This window comes from Lissotriton helveticus, chromosome 6 (genome assembly GCF_964261635.1).
Source record: "Lissotriton helveticus chromosome 6, aLisHel1.1, whole genome shotgun sequence".
Taxonomy (NCBI): domain Eukaryota; kingdom Metazoa; phylum Chordata; class Amphibia; order Caudata; family Salamandridae; genus Lissotriton; species Lissotriton helveticus.
Window position 1 is genome coordinate 490,085,844 of NC_136067.1, and position 17,207 is coordinate 490,103,050.

Sequence of the window (17,207 nt, forward strand, 5' to 3'; positions counted from 1 at the left end):
ATAACAACGTGCGTATCGTTGGAGGTGACACGCAATGAATAATTGTAAATCCAGTAATAACGTGCGTATCGTTGAGGGTGACACGCGATGGATGAGTGTTAAAACAAAATTAAATAAATAAATCTCAAGAGCGTTGTAAGTCGAAAGCGTGCGTGTCGCTGTAGTGACACGCAATGTTTTCGATCACAACGTGCGTATCGTTGAAGATGCGCTAATTAAATAAACACTTTCAATCAACACAGTACCTTGTCGTGTCTTCAGTCTTCACCGATACCTCAATAAAGTTGTTGAATAAAGGAATATCCAATGAGGTTGATCGAGTAGAAGATGATTGTAATCGTCCAATAGGAGTCGTTGAAAGACGAAATTTAGAAATGTAACTCCGTTGATTGGAAAAGCGGTAGTTTCATCTGACCAATGACGTCACTCGAAATTGACGAGGTGCTGAATCCGGAAAAAGATCAGCGTAGGTGGGGTGGAGTCTCCCGATCGTCGCCAAAATATGTGATAAATGAAGATGAAGCAGTAGATTTAGGTAAGGAAGTTTATTCTTTACAAAGATGACTCCACCCGTCATGGACGTCTGGTCTCCGTGAAGCCGGTGGTTACAATGGCAAACGGAAAGACTCAGCCGTCCATGCGCGAGGGAAGCTATTCGAAACACAACAGGGTATACACGGTCGTGGCACGTGTATACATATTTTCAAAAGTAAACACACTAGACTTAGGCTTTTGGCTCGTGAGGTGGACAGGAGTCGAACCCACGAGCCAAACTCACGTGAAAGTGGCAACGCGAGCGAAGCCCGTCATTACACCGGGTCAGGCTATGTTTGGGAAGACCATAAAGTGTGGCACTCAAATCTAGGCTTGGGAGTACTAGAGATTGCACCGCCTGCTTAAAGTCATCCTATGGGAGGAATGGTTTGAGATTCCTTCGTGAACTCATCTGGTATTTAACTCCCTTGGTTGCATTGCGGATATGATTCTTCGTGTTCAAATGCATGTCTATTGTAATTCCGAGGGATTTTGCTGACTCAATGTGGGGAGAGGAGTTGAAAGCGGAGAGATGTTTCATCCAGAAGTCGAACTAGGGAGTGTGATTAGGGAAAGCAATGAGGAAGAACTCTGTTTTCAGGTTCAAGCTGCTCGTCTGTGGAATAAATTGCCCCTTTACCTTAGACTGACACAGGACTTGTTGTCTTTTAGGAAACAACTTAAAACGTGGCTGGTCCAACAATAATACTATGGTGTCAGGACGGGGCTCTTTCTGTTTCAGTTTCGAGATTAGCGCCGGGACATTCCCTGTGAGTATCTGCACGCTTTATATATCCCAATTTCATTTCATTTAATTGATCAAATATTAACAGGGGAAGAAGCAGTTTTCCTGGAGTTTATTTTGTTTGTGGACAACATGCCTATTTTCAGTTACCTTCTGATTGAGAGGGTGTTTTCTATTTAGCTTTATTGTTTCCTAAATTGTATAATTTGAACAACATAGAGGCATTACACCCCATCTATATATATATAAAAACGAATGTATGTCTGTCTGTTTGTCCTTTATGCATTACTACACCATTCATCCGATCGCCATGAAACATTGGGAAGTTGTTGAGTATACTCCCGCAAAGGTTTCTGGCATTCATTTTTTTTAAATATCGGCCCCCCAGGGCCCTCATAATCTTTCGAATACTGATGTACGCACCAGATGGAAAAATAACAAATCGTGTATCCACAAGCACTCGAATAAATAAATAGAATTAAGACACCATTCATCCGATCGCCATGAAACTTTGGGAAGTTGTTGAGTACACTCCCGCGAAGGTTTCTGGCATAAAATGTTTTTAAAAATCGGCCCCCCAGGGCCCTCATAATCTTTTGAATATTGATGAAAGCACAAGATGGAAAAACTAAAAATCGTGTATCCACAAGCACTCGAATAAATAAATAGAATTAAAACAGCATTCATCCGATCGCCAGGAAACTTTCGGAAGTTGTTGAGTACACTCCCAGGAAGGTTTCTGGCATAAAATGTTTTTAAATATCGCCCCCCCAGGGCCCTCATAATCTTTCAAATACTGATGTACACACCAGACGGAAAAACAAAAAATTGTGTATCCACAAGCACTCGAATAAATAAATAGAATTAAAGCGTCACTTTGAAATGTTTTCCATATTAAAATGAATAAGTTTCAATAAAAATGACACAATGTAAATTGAATTTTATCATAACGAGTTTCCTTGAATTTCCTTTCTTCGGAGATCGCAGCAACGTGCGACGGGTAAGCTAGTAGACATATAAGCAGTACTACTGATTTTAACACAATTAGTGGGAGACATGTTTGGAGCAATCATACCACCTGTAGTAGTAGTTTTAAATGACAAGAAAATTAGAAACTTATCAACAGTAGGACATAAACTAGCTATTAGTACATTTTGGTGCCTTACTAGTAGTTACCATGAAATGAGTGCCTATTAGATCAATGGTCTTGCAAGATCTTTTGTTGGTAGAGGAAGGCAGAGTCTGCAAAATGCTGAAAGCATAATATTGCAACTCGTATATTTCTGACAAGAGTAGGAAGATAGAAGAATTTGCTTAGAATACTTCTGATTTGAAACCTGAATTGGAACCTTTAGAAACCACTAGTGTACTAGGGAGCCTAGGCAAAGGAGCTTCTACCATTGGCAACTGCTAGCAGGTAGACTTCAGATTCCAGGATTCCTTCTCTGACTGGAGACTCGCCTTTGAGTTTCAGATGCCTTTTCTTCATGAAAGGCTGCCTCATTTAGATTCTAATTAATATATTGTTCTATTTTATAATCAAATATGGATTGATGGATATTAACTTTCAATGTTAAGAATTATGATATTTTACTAAATGATTAAAAAGATGAAAACTAAAACATTTGAAATTAAAACCCTTTACATCACGTTAATTTTCTTTGTTCACTGAACTTAAAGTTCTAATGATGTATTGCTACGTAGATGATTGCTCCTTACTTCTTGCCAACGACCAACGGTCCATGAAATAAGTGGTAAGGGTTATTTAATAATTATACCTAAAGATTGAGATAAGGAAAACCTTGCTTCCTCAGGGGAAGCTAGCCATTAGGACGCTGCGTGGGTTGGACTTCTATCTTGGCCCTCACTACCGTGTTAGGTGGAATCATCACAAAAGATAGGTCTGGGATGAGGATGGAAAAATGCAAGAGCAAAAGAAATACCTTTTAAATCCACCATATAAAATATTCATCCCGAAAACAAAAAGACTGAATCGTATTAATACATAACAAAAAAGTTAACGCATCAGGTCTATTTGTGCACCCTCTTACTAAGAGAAACCTCAAGACCATCAGTTTAGACGCAGTTCTGATTCTCATCACCAGCACCCTTCAAAAGCACATAAACTGAGCTGATCTAGACACAGCGCTCCCACTAGCAAACAAAAGATCTACATAATGTTATGTTGATTTGTAGTGTACACTATAACCCAGGAAGGTATCCTGGCGCTGGGTAGGTGTGAGAGTAACCAAAGTGGTACAAAAGGGGGTGGTGATGGACGGAGCATCTGAACCAATCAAACACTCACACCCAGTCAAAAGATCTGGGTTTAATCCATCACCGTTCTTTAGCCCACTCTGCCACCCCAGTTCAGACATGGCCATATGCAAATCAGTCTGACCCTGTGCCTCATGGGAACAGTCCAACCCGAACTGCCAAGCCATGCCTTCCCTGGACCGAAAACAAGCTTCCGAGGACCGATTTCTGGCATTTCAGCCGTCTTCAGCCCGGCTTGCTTGAATCCAGTGGCAAAGTGAGCAAGGGACTCACGTCTGAGCATACCCTGCCAACTTATGGCGAACAAAGTGGTACAAAAGGGGGTGGTGATGGACGGGGCATCTGAACCAATCAAACACTCACACCCAGTCAAAAGATCTGGGTTTAATCCATCACCGTTCTTTAGCCCACTCTGCCACCCCAGTTCAGACATGGCCATATGCAAATCAGTCTGACCCTGTGCCTCATGGGAACAGCCCAGCCGGAACTGCCAAGCCATGCCTTCCCTGGACCGAAAACAAGCTTCCGAGGACCGGTTTCTGGTATTTCAGCCGTCTTCAGCCCGGCTTGCTTGAATCCAGTGGCAAAGTGAGCAAGGGACCAAAGGCAGGGCCTATGGGACTGGGGTCAGCAGGTACAAATGTTAGACCAAACAAAATGCTCACCAGAATCGTTCCTACCCACATTTAAAATCTCAGCCTGCTCAGACCCAACTGCGCAACACTAGATTTAACTCAACTCAATCTTAGCTTTATTCGATTTCAATATAAAAATCATAAAAGCAACAACAGTACATAAAAATACATCAGTGCATTTCATCAAAATTACTTATGTTACAATAAAATCAAATCGATAAAATAAATCAGCTAATCATTTTAGAGCGAAATAATAAATCAAATTGGTTAGACGTGGAGATGATACGGCCACTCGATACAAGACCACTCCTGCCCATCAAAAGGTTGCTCTCTGCTTTTTGACATTTGGGCGGGACATATAATGATCTAGGGTAAAAGTCACTTATGCTCCAGATAGATATAGGACCATCTCCTATTTGTGGCTGCCAGGATTGGAGAAATGGAACAACGTGTTTAGATCTGAATTTAACAAGAACCAAGTCGCCTGCTATATCCTTAGGAAGAGGTCCTAGCCAACCCACCCTTCTGACATTTAGTATGGTGCCATCGATGTTGGGTGGTAGGGGTCTATTTTTGGTTAGCCAAAACACAACCTTGTTTCTTAGGTCCAGATGACTTTTGTGTTTCCCCTTTATAAGTTCTGGTACCCCCGAAAGGACACACACAATAGTAGCGGCCTCTGGCAGCAAGTGTAGATGCTCGGTTTTAAATAACATATTATCATGAGTGACGGCTTTTCCTTTATGTAATGTCAATTCTCTGTTTGGCCCTACTCTAGGGTAAGAACTCCGTACAGTTGAGGCAGGAGGATTAAAACTTTTCACATGTGGGGTTGCTAGTTGGTTGCGGGAGGTCTTACTTTGTGTGAAGGTTTCAAACGTTTCTATGGGGGCTAGGCGCTGTGGCTGAGTGGATACTGCCATAGTTTTTACCAGAAGTGAGTTGGCCTTGATTGCTTCTTCAACACCCGTGAGCCTGTCCCCTAAGCTTGCCATTTTGTCAATCAGCGGGGATATTATAGACTTAATCATACTTTCTATCGAGGCCATTAGAGAAGCATGGATAGGGGCATTCGATATGGCATTGCTAGGAGTGTTGTGCGGTAGGGGGTTTGGGTTTAATTTTTGATGTTTGGCCTGACTCCCCAGTTGTTTAGCCCCATCTCTCTTCCTTTTAGCAATAATGATCTGAGGGGTAACTTTAGATAGCGATTTTTCTTTTGGTCGTGTTAAAAGGGGAGTAACCTGTGTGCTATGGGTTGGTTGAAGTTGACTGTTAGATCGGGAAGTAGTTGTTACTATAGCGTGGAGAGGGGGAGTAAATTGAACATTGTCTGGTTCCACAGGAGCATACGTGGATTTACACATTATGTTTAGTTCATCCAGTAGTGATATATTTTGAGCAACATTGGCTAGATTTAAGCAACCTTCGTTCACCTACCAAAAGCAAAGATGTACGCGCAACCTTAACCACATTCGCAGGAGTAATACATTTTAAGCAACCCTTGACAACTCCCTTAATTAAGCTTGCTGATAAGGACAAAATCGTCAACAGCAAATGGGTTTTATATAAGATCATTTCTTAAATTCTAGCTTTCAGGGCAGAGTAGTTGGATAAGTCTGATATTAGTGTGCTCTGGGGACAGTATAACTTTGCCCAGTGCATAGAAGCCACATCCCGCACTCCAATTTCCCCGCCCAGAGGCTGACTGGGTAGACACTTACCAAGCTGTGCCGACGAACCCGTTATGGCTGTTAAACTACCGATAATGACCTCTCGACATCCAGTCCTAGTCCTCCTCCAGGCGGGGGCAAAGAGAAGCGCAGGAAAAGGCCATAGGCGGGCATCAGTGTACCAAGAGCCGGGGCCTACATGGCAGGAAGACAACCCGAATCCTTAGCAGCATCTGCAGAAGCAACAGACCGGTAATTGAAATAAACAAAGGACTCTACTACATCATCTGCTCACGGGCGCCTTCTTGGCACAACAGTTCTCCTGTGCGCTGTAACTGGCCCTTTGTCTTTTAAACTCATTTGTTGTTTAAGCACTGTATTAGTTTAATTTTTATCCTTCAGTGGGTTTTCCTTAAATTGTTCTGAATCATGAAGAGTCGTTCTTACTTCTTAGTATAAATGTACTAATTAGTTTATCAAAATACAAGAAACATACACATATATATATTTCTTGTGTAAAACAAACTAAAGTATACTTTCATCACAGCTTCTACTTGAGTCAACTGCGGACATCGTTGAAGCAACATGGCGGCGGTGTTTGCTGTTGATGCTACCAGGCCAATAATTCGGACATGTCCTCAGATACTGAGGCGGACAGGCGAAATCCGCCCCGTCCCGTGCGACAACCTCAGGATGCAAGCCCTGGCTATTTTTGTCAACATTACAAGTTTGCATGAATTCTTAGCCCGTAACGAGGATGTTTAAATGTGAAACTTCACGTGCCAAATGGCAAAGTAATGTTTGTAAAAGAGGCGTGATAGTGTCACATTTGGTAAGCGGAATTTTCCAACTATTTAGAAGTATTTACATTCGTTTTTCATGTCACGAATCATATAGGCCAGTAAACCTAGTCTCTTTTCTGCATAAACACTGTAGCAATTTTGGAATCTAGATTCTGGTGCTTTTGAAGAACGCTGTATCAACTAAGCATTAACACATTTTCGCGAAACGAAATCAGCGCAGTTTATCGTGTGAAGGACCAACGCATCAATTTTAGAGTCTACAAATCAAGGGGCTTATTTACCAGCCCCTTGCGCCACCGGTGCGTCACTTTTAACATGGGAAAAAGTGACGCACCGGCGGCACAAGAGGCATGTAAATAAGCCCGCAAATATTGTTACCTATTTACGTTAATTCTTTTGCGCTGACGTACTTTAAAAACTCCAACGGAACTAATTTCATACGTGTTTTTTTTACAGTCGCTTAACACAAGCACCGGTACCGCCAACCCATCATGGCAGACACGTTTACACTACACTGGCGAGGGCTACCGTAGTCCCTTTTTGGTGTCACCGCCTGCTCGTCCGTCAATGTTATTTGGTGCCTGTAGAGAAGTACACTCCTCCTCCGTGGGACTTCGACTTCGTTCGGATAGAGTGACCGTCATGGCTGCTGCAAGAAGGGCCCGTGCTTACTTCCGCAGTGTCGTCCGATTCTCTGACCGAGATCTCTGCTGCTGATCTCCCCAGCTGGAGACGGAGGGGGAAGGAGAAGCTCGGCTACCTCCGAAGCATGGTAACTGCACCGCCCCCGCGCAATGACAGGAGCGATATCTATAAGATACTTTGATTTAGTAGGGATCAGCGGGATATAGAAACGCCACTGTTGTTACTGGCGCAAGATGTGTTAGCTATGTAACGCCTCTCGCTCCCTGTAGCGATTAACCACGCAGTGACACTCACATGCGGCACTCAGGTGTTCACTTCCAAAGGGTTGGGACCTGCTCACCCTAACTCCTGTCAACCAAAAGGCCCTATGGTTCAGGGTCAGCCTTCTGTGCCCTATTGATTTTGTAATATTACTAATCGCCAATGTGGGCGGTTTACGGGAGAAAAATGTTTGGTATCTCGCCCTGCCAGCAGAGGAGATGCGTATCTACCCAGAGTATGTTTACAGTTTGTCAGGGGCGGAGCCCAAATACAAATTTTGGTGGTGAGGGTGAAACGGAACTATGCTAAACTGCTCAGAATAGTGGCGTATTTTTGTTTCAAACGTAGGCAAATCAATGTTTTATTAAAAATATTTCGTAGTAGATACAAGTTATAATCTCTTTTTCTGAACTCTTCGTGTGAGACAAGAGCATAAGATTAAGTCACTAGTGTTTCTGTCAGCTTTTTAGAACACATTCTGTCGTTCGCTTTTTGAACAATACAATCGGCAGATCAATTTTCATGCGTTTAAGCCACACTTATTGATTTTGTCAGTGCACTGGTTACAGACAGCCATGGTGATATACACCTACGGTAGCAGCCAGAGTCGTGACATAGGAACATCCCACGTGACTGGTTAGAGGCAGAGTCCACCCAGGACTATCAATCAATCAATCAAAGCATTTATATAGCGCACTACTCACCCGGAGGGTCTCAAGGCGCTGGGGGGAGGGGGTCCGCTACCGCTCGAACAGCCAGGTCTTGAGCTGCTTTCTGAAGGCGAGGTGCTCTTGGGTCAGGCGGAGGTGGGCCGGGAGGGAGTTCCAAGTCTTGGCGGCCAGGTAGGAGAAGGACCTTCCTCCTGTGGTGGCTCTTCGGATGCGGGGGACGGCGGCGAGGGCGTGGCTGGTCGATCGAAGCTGGCGTTTGGGAGCGTAGAAGTTGAGGCGGCTGTTTAGGTATCCTGGGCCTTGGTTGTGTAGGGCTTTGTGTGCGTGGGTGAGGAGCCGGAAGGTGATTCTTTTGTTGACCGGGAGCCAGTGCAGATCTCTCAGGTGTCCGGATATGTGGCTGCGGCGGGGGATGTCCAGGATGAGTCGTGCTGAGGTGTTCTGGATCCGCTGGAGTCTCTTCTGGAGTTTGGCGGTGGTTCCGGCGTAGAGGGAGTTGCCGTAGTCCAGTCGGCTGGTGACGAGGGCCTGGGTGACTGTCTTCCTGGTCTCGGTGGGGATCCACCGGAAGATCTTACGTAGCATGCGCAGGATGTTGAAGCATGACGAGGAGACGGCGTTGACTTGTCTGGTCATGGAGAGGGAGGAGTCCAGGATGAAGCCCAGGTTGCGTGCGTGGTCTGTTGGTTTGGGTGCGCTGCCCAGGGCGGGGGGCCACCAGGAGTCGTCCCAGGCGGAGGGTGAGGATCCCAGGATGAGGACTTCCGTCTTGTCCGAGTTCAGTTTCAGGCGGCTGTTCGACATCCATTTGGCTACGTCTGTCATCCCTTTGTGCAGGTTGGTTCTGGCGGTGGCGGGGTCGTTGGTGAGGGAGACGATCAGGTGGGTGTCGTCGGCGTAGAAGATGATGTTGAGGTTGTGCTGGCGTGCGATGGCTGCGAGGGGGCTCATGTAGACATTGAAGAGTGTTGGGCTGAGCGAGGAGCCTTGAGGAACGCCGCAGATGACTTCGGTGGCCTCCGATCTGAACGGGGGGAGGCGGACTCTCTGTGTCCTTCCGGCGAGGAAGGAGATGATCCACTCCAGTGCCTTCTCCTGGATTCCGACGTTGCTGAGGCGCTGTACTAGGGTACGGTGGCAGACAGTGTCGAAGGCCGCGGAGAGGTCCAGGAGGATGAGGGCCGCTGTTTCTCCGTTGTCGAGTAGGGCTCGGATGTCATCGGTAGCTGCGATCAGGGCGGTCTCGGTGCTGTGGTTGGCCCGGAAGCCAGACTGCGAGAGGTCGAGGGAACCGTTCGTCTCGAGGAAGGCGGCCAGCTGCTTGTTGACGGTCTTCTCGATGACTTTTGCCGGAAACGGGAGCAGCGAGATGGGGCGGTAGTTCTTGAGGTCGGTGGGGTCGGCTGATGGTTTCTTAAGTAGAGCGCTGAGTTCGGCATGCTTCCAGCTCTCCGGGAAGGTAGCGGTGTCGAAGGAGGACTGATAGCGGTGAGAGCAACTCGTTACCTCTACTCCCCACGTCCTCAATAATGAGGGATTATTTTCAAAAGGCACAAACATAGCCGAGGATTCTGCAGACTGTCAACTTTTTAATGCTGCACTGAGCCTCCAAAGTCATCTTCTTTATCCGAGTTGTCTCCTCTCTCTGGACATTCATGGATAGTGGGTGACCGGATTATGTCGCTCTCGCCTTTTCTTTTATTGCTCTCTCCTACTCCGCTGCACTGCATATTTTTTGCCCATGCTGTGTGTTTTTGTTTCTATGGTTTGCTTCCTTACTGCCAGCTTACTATGTAATGTAATGTAATGCTGCTGTTTACTCTGTGTATGTATGTATGTATGTAAAGCTCTGATACTTAAGGGTTAAGCTAGCGCTATATAAAACTTTTAAAATAAAAAATATGAGATGCCCAGCAGCAGCTGCTATCAGTGCAGCACCAGCACTAGTTCACGCAATGGGAAATCTAGCATAACCCTGTAGACCAGAAAGTTGGTAAGTGGCCTGTCCAACAGAGGCAAGCAATCAGTGCTTATAGTGATGTATGCGGTTGGAGGGGTTTCGTATACCTATGAAATGTTATAGGCAGTACTTTAAATGGAAACATAGAAAAAGTGCTGCTACTTATTATGTACGGTACCTATTCGCTCCTCCGAAGTGCTGCTGATCTCCCATTAAGTGTATTACAGCAGTGCTGAGAAGTGCAGATGCTCTTTCTTTTAAATTAAAGTAGTTCAGGTGCTCAGTACCAGACACCGTCAGCTCAGTTAGAGCAATAGTTTACATGAAGAAGTTTGGATTTAATGATCACTCTGGTAAGGTTTTGTATCATGGAATGGTAATTTCACACAGGAGAGAGCGGTGTCAATTACCTGCAGTGCAAGCAGGTGTAAAGTGTAGGATGAGAGGAAATTCCGCATGAGAGCGTTTTTGAAGAAGTGTTTTGAAGGAGTATGTGCATGGGAGAAAGCAGAAGAAGGGTCTGTATTGCTTTTGGCACCTGTTGAGGAGAACTGACCTTCCATTTCTGGTACTTTGCAGCAGTTTTAAGATCATCTTAAAGTTTCTCATTGCTCAAATTGGTGTAATTTCTGGTATTTATGTTTCCTGGTCTTCATTGCTTGATTTTGCTCTCGAGAAAGTGCCACTCATAGTCGTTGGATGTCACTCCTAATTACATTGAAATTCTGAAAATGTCACACATAAGTAATCTGAAACCAATGCAGCTATGGAGATGTCACCCATTCGAAGGACAGGAAATACTATTCAGCCCCCCAAATCCCATACCCAGGGCTTTAACCGCATGCGTGCGGGCGGAATCCCGCCCGTACGCTGAGTTTTTTTAAATCGCACTTTACGTGACGAGCTGGGCTCGTCATGAGCGTGCGAGGAGGCTACCTCATGACGAGCCCAGCTCGTCATGAGCGTGGAAGGGGTTAAGTGGGCCGGGTCCCACCGACCGTTCTAAAAAGCAGGTGCTAAAAAGGGGTCTCTATCGGCCTCTCCCATTTTCGCCCTCAGTGTGAAAAAAAAATCTTCACTCTGTAACAGTGCCACCCTTCACTGCCTTTGATGAAACTTAAGACCTTCAAAATAAATAAACTTTAAAGAGACTCGCTATAATTATTTCAGTCTTATAATTTCAGTACGGAAGCATTAAAAAAATTATAAACAACAAAGTCATAGTTGCTTATTTAGCTTACACAAGTAACAACCATTAGCAAAGCTAATAACACTGACGTCTTGAAGGTGTAATGTTACTTGTATTATTTATCTGTATATTTAAAATCTGCATTTGATACGGTGCCGCGCAACAAGCTCTGGGCAGTTTTAAACGGTCTAGAGATGCAAACAGAGCTCCTGCCACTTGTAGTTAAGTTACATGAGTCTAATTATGCGCAGGTTTGCTGGGGAACGCAGGGCAACACCACCCCCAAATTTCCAATATGAAAAGGGGTACGTCAAAGATGTGTACTGGCTCCTACCCTGTTTTCTTTATTTATAGATGGGGTGGTTAAGTACTTTACATCACCCAACCGATGCTCCAAAGCTAGCGGGCATCAAGGTTACAATACTGATGTTAGCGGACATCAGTATTGGAATGTTTTACAATACCCTTTGCCAACAAAGATTTCACATTCCACCAATACATTCATAACGACCAACTCTTTTGAGTCTCATCTGGATACAACATTGATCTCTTGAAGTACTGGTTAGATACTGTGCAAACATGAATGCCCAAGAGCTATATCAAACTCTACTGCATGGCACAAACTATGACCGCAAACAACAGGATACCCGAGGCCTATCTCAAACCAAATCCCATGAGACTAAATTTGGGGTCATTGACTGTGACTGCAAACAAAAACAGGTAAAAGGATGACTTTGCAAGATGATTCCTAGTGGCATGACTGCAACGGTTGTATGACAGAACAATGCAGGGATACTTTGCATCCCTTTACAACGCCTCTTTTACTTCAGTTTTTAGAACGCATATGCTTTTACAACGCATGTGTACGTGTGTGTGTATTTGTAGCTTACCTTAAAGGCGTGGTAAAGGAATGAGTTGTAAAAGCACATACTTTTTAAAAACTTACAAACTTCTTAGTAAAGGCTGTTTCCCGTGAATGTTATAAAAACATGTTTAAAATATGCTGCTAACAAAATAACTCAAGTGAAACCAGCAATCAGTTAACAATTAACTATTTACAGATGGCTGTGCACCTAACCGTAGTGGGTGTTTCAAGAATTAAACATAGCCTGGATTATGTGCAACAGTAAAAGAGTCAAAGTGCACTAGCTCTTGCTTGTCTTACACATCCCTTGTATATCCTTGCTTTCGAATGGTAGTATTAAAATGACGGACACAAGCTGATTGAGCTCAAGCCACACTTTAATGAAGAGAGAACGAGAAATGCAAAGACAAAAAAAGTAAGAGTTTGGTATTGAATTTCATGACACAATACCCTCATATTCGCTGCGAAACATTGTGAAATAACAGGCCTTATTGGGACCAGTGCCAATACATATAAAGCAAACACAAATAAAAGAATTCATACAGGGATTAATCAATACAATATCATGTTTTAACTGCATGTTGCAAAGGATTGTAAACCAGTGAAGACAAATTACCCAAAAACGAAATGATCAAACCTATTGAAAATGTGGATATCAATATGACGGTGACAATAAGACCATTACTCAGGCTCTCGTCACCAGCCGACTCTACTACGGCCATGCCCTCTACGCCAGAATCTCCACCCAGTTTTGCAAAAGACTCCGAGCCATACAGAATGGTGTAGCCAGACACATCCGCTGGACCTCCCCAAATGAAACCACATCACCCCCCACCTGAGAAGTCTCCACTAGCTCCACATCCATAAAAGATGCCAGTTCAAGTTTCTCACGCACACCTGCAAAGCCCTCCACAACCTAAGATCTGCCTACCTCAACTGAAGTTTCACCAACCTGCTAGATACCTGCACTACTCTTCACTCGCTCACACCCCTGCATCCGTCGCAGCAGTCGCCGCTCCTTCTCCTACATTGCTACAAGGACCTGGAATGACTTTCTCCTCCAGCGCGGCAAAGGTCCCTCACTGGCAGACTTCCTAAAGCGACTCTAGGCCTGGCTTTTCAACTTGGACACAGCGCCCAGATACCCTAAAGGGTGACAGTTTTGCACTTAACAAATGCTATTTGATTGATTGCTTGACAGTGCATTCGCAAAGAATAGTTCTTAAAAGCTTTGACTAGGAAATCATGACTGAAGGTTGCTCCAGCCAATAATTCTGAAACTTGCCTTTCACCAGATTTGAGCCGGAGCTGCGCTACGCACAATTTAAAAATATCAAACCTGGTTTGGCATCAGATGTGACGGACAGGTGATCAAGCTATATTACCATCAATAAGAACCAACCAGGGTGACTGTTGTGTTATGCCGGGGGTTCCTTTGCAGCGTCACTCATTGGCAATAGCTTATCCTACCCATGACATTTTCTTCATCTCAGAGTTATCTAAAGCAAGGCTCTGCAGACATCCCTTTCATCCTGCCTCACGTTGAGAGAATCTTGGTGCATTTAAGAAAATGGGACCAGAAAAATTGACAGTATTATGACTGGTTACCTCTCCAGACTTTAGAAGTGCATACTTCCATCTGGAGCATTCCTTCTCTCCAGGACTTCACCAAGAGCTCTCGTAAAAGGCATTCAAGGCCACAGAACCAGCTTCAGAGATCACTTGCAACTGCTCCCACAAGTGCACAAAACTTTCAAATCTAAATTTAAAAACTCTTTCTTTAAGGTCAAGCTGACACCCATACATTGGGGAATTTCTGAACAAACATAGCCCTTAATAGGTGGCCATGATTAAAGCCTTTGTGAAAGCTTCAATCTCTAATGTTCAAGTACAGTTTAATGAACTTTTCTCCTAATTGTTTTTTTTATGCTTTAATTAAGATTTTTTTTAAACGGAATACATGAAGGACAACATAAATGGTAGAGGGCGAAGGGGGGGGGGGGCGAGTTTGAATGTACCATACAATTGTTATACATGGGGCAGTGTGGCTGTGTAGCACAGCAGCACTTATTTTTAGCAGCAATAACCGTGAGGGTGAAGCTATGCTCTGGCCAGCAATCCGTTAACTGAAAATTGGTTAGTTTGGGATGAAGATTGGAGAACGGGTGCCACAGCCCATTCTAAGGGTCAGTGAGTTGACAGGCTAGGGTGATGATGGTGTATTGGCATCCAGGGTTGAGGGGGGGAGGGGGGAGGAGCGGTGCTGGAGAGTCAGGTTGCAAGGTAAGTAAATAGACTCGAAGTGGGTGCTATATGCCCTTTGCGCAGGTGGAGGGAGGCGGAGCGTGGAATAAATCTCACTTGTCAAGTCCTAAATACAAGGAATGAAAGCTGAGCACTCCACTGAGTCTCCGCCATGCCCAGCGTGTCGTGGATAGAGTCTGAACGTCTGGGTCCAATCTGATGCCGCACAGCAGCAGCTCTTTAATGTGTATCAGGTCTTCTAGATCCTGTTCTGGTTTGTTGTAGGGAAGGCGGTTCGTGTAAGTGTAGATACAGTGAAGTGCAGAGAGTGTGTTAAAAAAGGTTAGATATTCCAAATAATATCTTTATTCTGGTTGGTTATCTACCTTGAAGCTATGCTCAACTGTATAAGGCAAGATCCAGCGAATATGTTAAGGACTACAATCACAAGCTGTCCACACTGCAAGTCTTCACTACCTTTCATTAACAAAACTGTTAGCCCCAGGAATGGTAATAATAATAAACCTATAAAAATAACTATAGCACTCATCAATGCCCGCTCTTTGGGTAGGCATAGACCGGATATAGCAGAGCTGATCACTGACCGAAACATAGACATATTATTTGTTACTGAGACTTGGATGGACAGTGCGTCCGATCCCGATTTAGTGGTTGCCGTACCTCAAGGATATAGGGTCGATCGACAGGATAGACAGGGAAAAAAGAGAGGTGGTCTGGCAATAATCTCCCGTAATACATTCACGGTAAGGACGGCTTCAGTCCCTTCACCAACATGCGAAGCGATGGAATTTGCAATCATGCTGTCCCCCTCGCATAATTTTAAAGGAGCGCTACTATATAGACCCCCAGGAGCACACGCTGAATTTCTTTCAAATCTAAACACCATGCTCGAATCCTTAGTGACAGAGGACTCTTTTTCGGTCTTAGGCGACTTTAATTTCCATTTAGAAAAGCTAGATAATAGTGAAACTCAAGCCCTATTGACCGACATGGAAACTTTTGGGCTCTCTCAATTTATCACCTTACCCACGCATGAGGCTGGTCATACACTGGACGGAATTTTTTCCAACTTTAAGGGGATTCATACACAAGACATCCTCCCGCTCCTATGGTCCGATCATCATGCCATTTTTTGCACAATATCAATTAATGACGCCCCTATAAATAAGGTGGTTGCACTCAGTCAGGGGCCTCTTAAGGTCTGGAAGGATATATATAACGTAAAACTTACAACGCTTCTTGACAAGACTCGCCCAGTCATTTCCACAGACCCAAATATAGCTATGAATCAATACACGGCATGGATGAGCAATGCTATGAATGCATTGGTACGAAATAAAACAATCTCAAGAAATAGGACGGCGCCTTCCGCACCTTAGTTCACGGAAGATCTTAGAAAACAAAAGCAAATTTGCAGGAACCAAGAAAGACACTGGCGCAAAGCCTATGCTACGGAAAGTAAATCTCGTTATAAGGAGGAACTTGCCAATTATAAAAAGATGATCACTGAAGCAAAAAGGAAGTTCTACAGTGAACAAATCGAAAATGCAAAGAACTCCAACAAACAACTGTACGCGGTAGTGAAGAAATTGGTAGGGAAAGCACCTGATGTTGCCCCCCCCCCCCCCCCCCCTTTCACAAGCCCTTTGTGACGCTTTGGCTAACTACTTTCATGCAAAAGTCAACGATATTTATTGAGAGTTCTCATCTAAGGATAATTCCATCGCCTATCCAACCAATACTATACCTCCCGAATGTTCCTTAACTCAATTTAAAGAAATTAATGAGTTACAAACAACTGATATTATTAAACTCATAAAAACAGGATCAGCTTTGGACCCATGTCCACCTAAAGTTCTCTTTCCTATAATTGACTCCATCACGGAGGTAATTATGCAAATCTGCAACGCCATGTTTAAATCAGGGATCTACCCCGATATGTTAAACACCCTTCTAAAACCGATTGTAAAAAAAACGCATCTGGATAAAGATGAACTGAAGAACTTCAGACCTATAGCCAGCCTCCCTTTCCTGGCTAAGGTCGCAGAGAGAGCAATGAATTGTCAGTTGTCTGACTACCTTGAGGAACATCATTTGTTAGACGACACGCAGTTCGGCTTCTGTAAGCTTCACGGCACGGAAACCGCTCTCATCAAAGCCGCCGAAGATATTACTCATTAGAGATCAGGGAGGGATGGCAGTGCTAGTATTACTGGATTTATCTGCGGCCTTCGACACGGTCGATCATTCTATTCTGATCGACCGTGTCGCCAACATCGGCATTCAACTCCGAGCTAAGAACTTGCTGGCCTCCTTCCTGGCGGGAAGAACACAGACTGTCACATTAGGACCATTTCAGTCGGCCGAATTGTCTCTACCCTGCGGGGTTCCTCAGGGCTCATCCCTTAGTCCGACACTTTTTAACATCTATGTGTCGGACCTAGCTAGAGTTATTAAATCATATGGGATGAGCTTTACCTCCTACGCCGACGACACACAGTTGGTGCTCGCCATCAACAATGATGGAGAAGAGGTGGCTGAACGCTTTCAAGAAGGCATGCTGGCCATCAAAGACTGGATGGCCAGTAATTGCCTTAAACTTAACTCTGAGAAGGGGGGGCGTGGCTACGAGCCGACCATGGCGGACGTGTAGTTCCTGAGCTCCGTCCATAGCCCACGATACA

General features: G+C 44.5%; 2 protein-coding genes across 4 annotated transcripts in view; one reads left to right on the forward strand and one right to left on the reverse strand.

Annotated features, from left to right (window-relative positions):
* CILK1 (ciliogenesis associated kinase 1) overlaps positions 1 to 6,118 on the reverse strand; it is a 483,141-nt gene extending 477,023 nt beyond the window's left edge. Inside the window, exon 1 of the mRNA XM_078647940.1 lies at positions 5,916 to 6,118. The gene's annotated coding sequence lies outside the window, so the exon portion shown is untranslated. The remainder of the gene's footprint in view (positions 1 to 5,915) is intronic.
* Positions 6,119 to 7,230: 1,112 nt separating this feature from the next.
* Positions 7,231 to 17,207, forward strand: part of FBXO9 (F-box protein 9) — a 407,092-nt gene continuing 397,115 nt past the window's right edge. The window contains exon 1 of one of the 3 annotated variants that reach the window (XM_078647941.1): positions 7,231 to 7,439. In XM_078647941.1, coding sequence (XP_078504067.1) covers positions 7,437 to 7,439 — 3 coding nt within the window. In that variant the 5' untranslated portion in view covers positions 7,231 to 7,436. The remainder of the gene's footprint in view (positions 7,440 to 17,207) is intronic. The other 2 variants (XM_078647942.1, XM_078647943.1) reach the window with 2 other exon arrangements.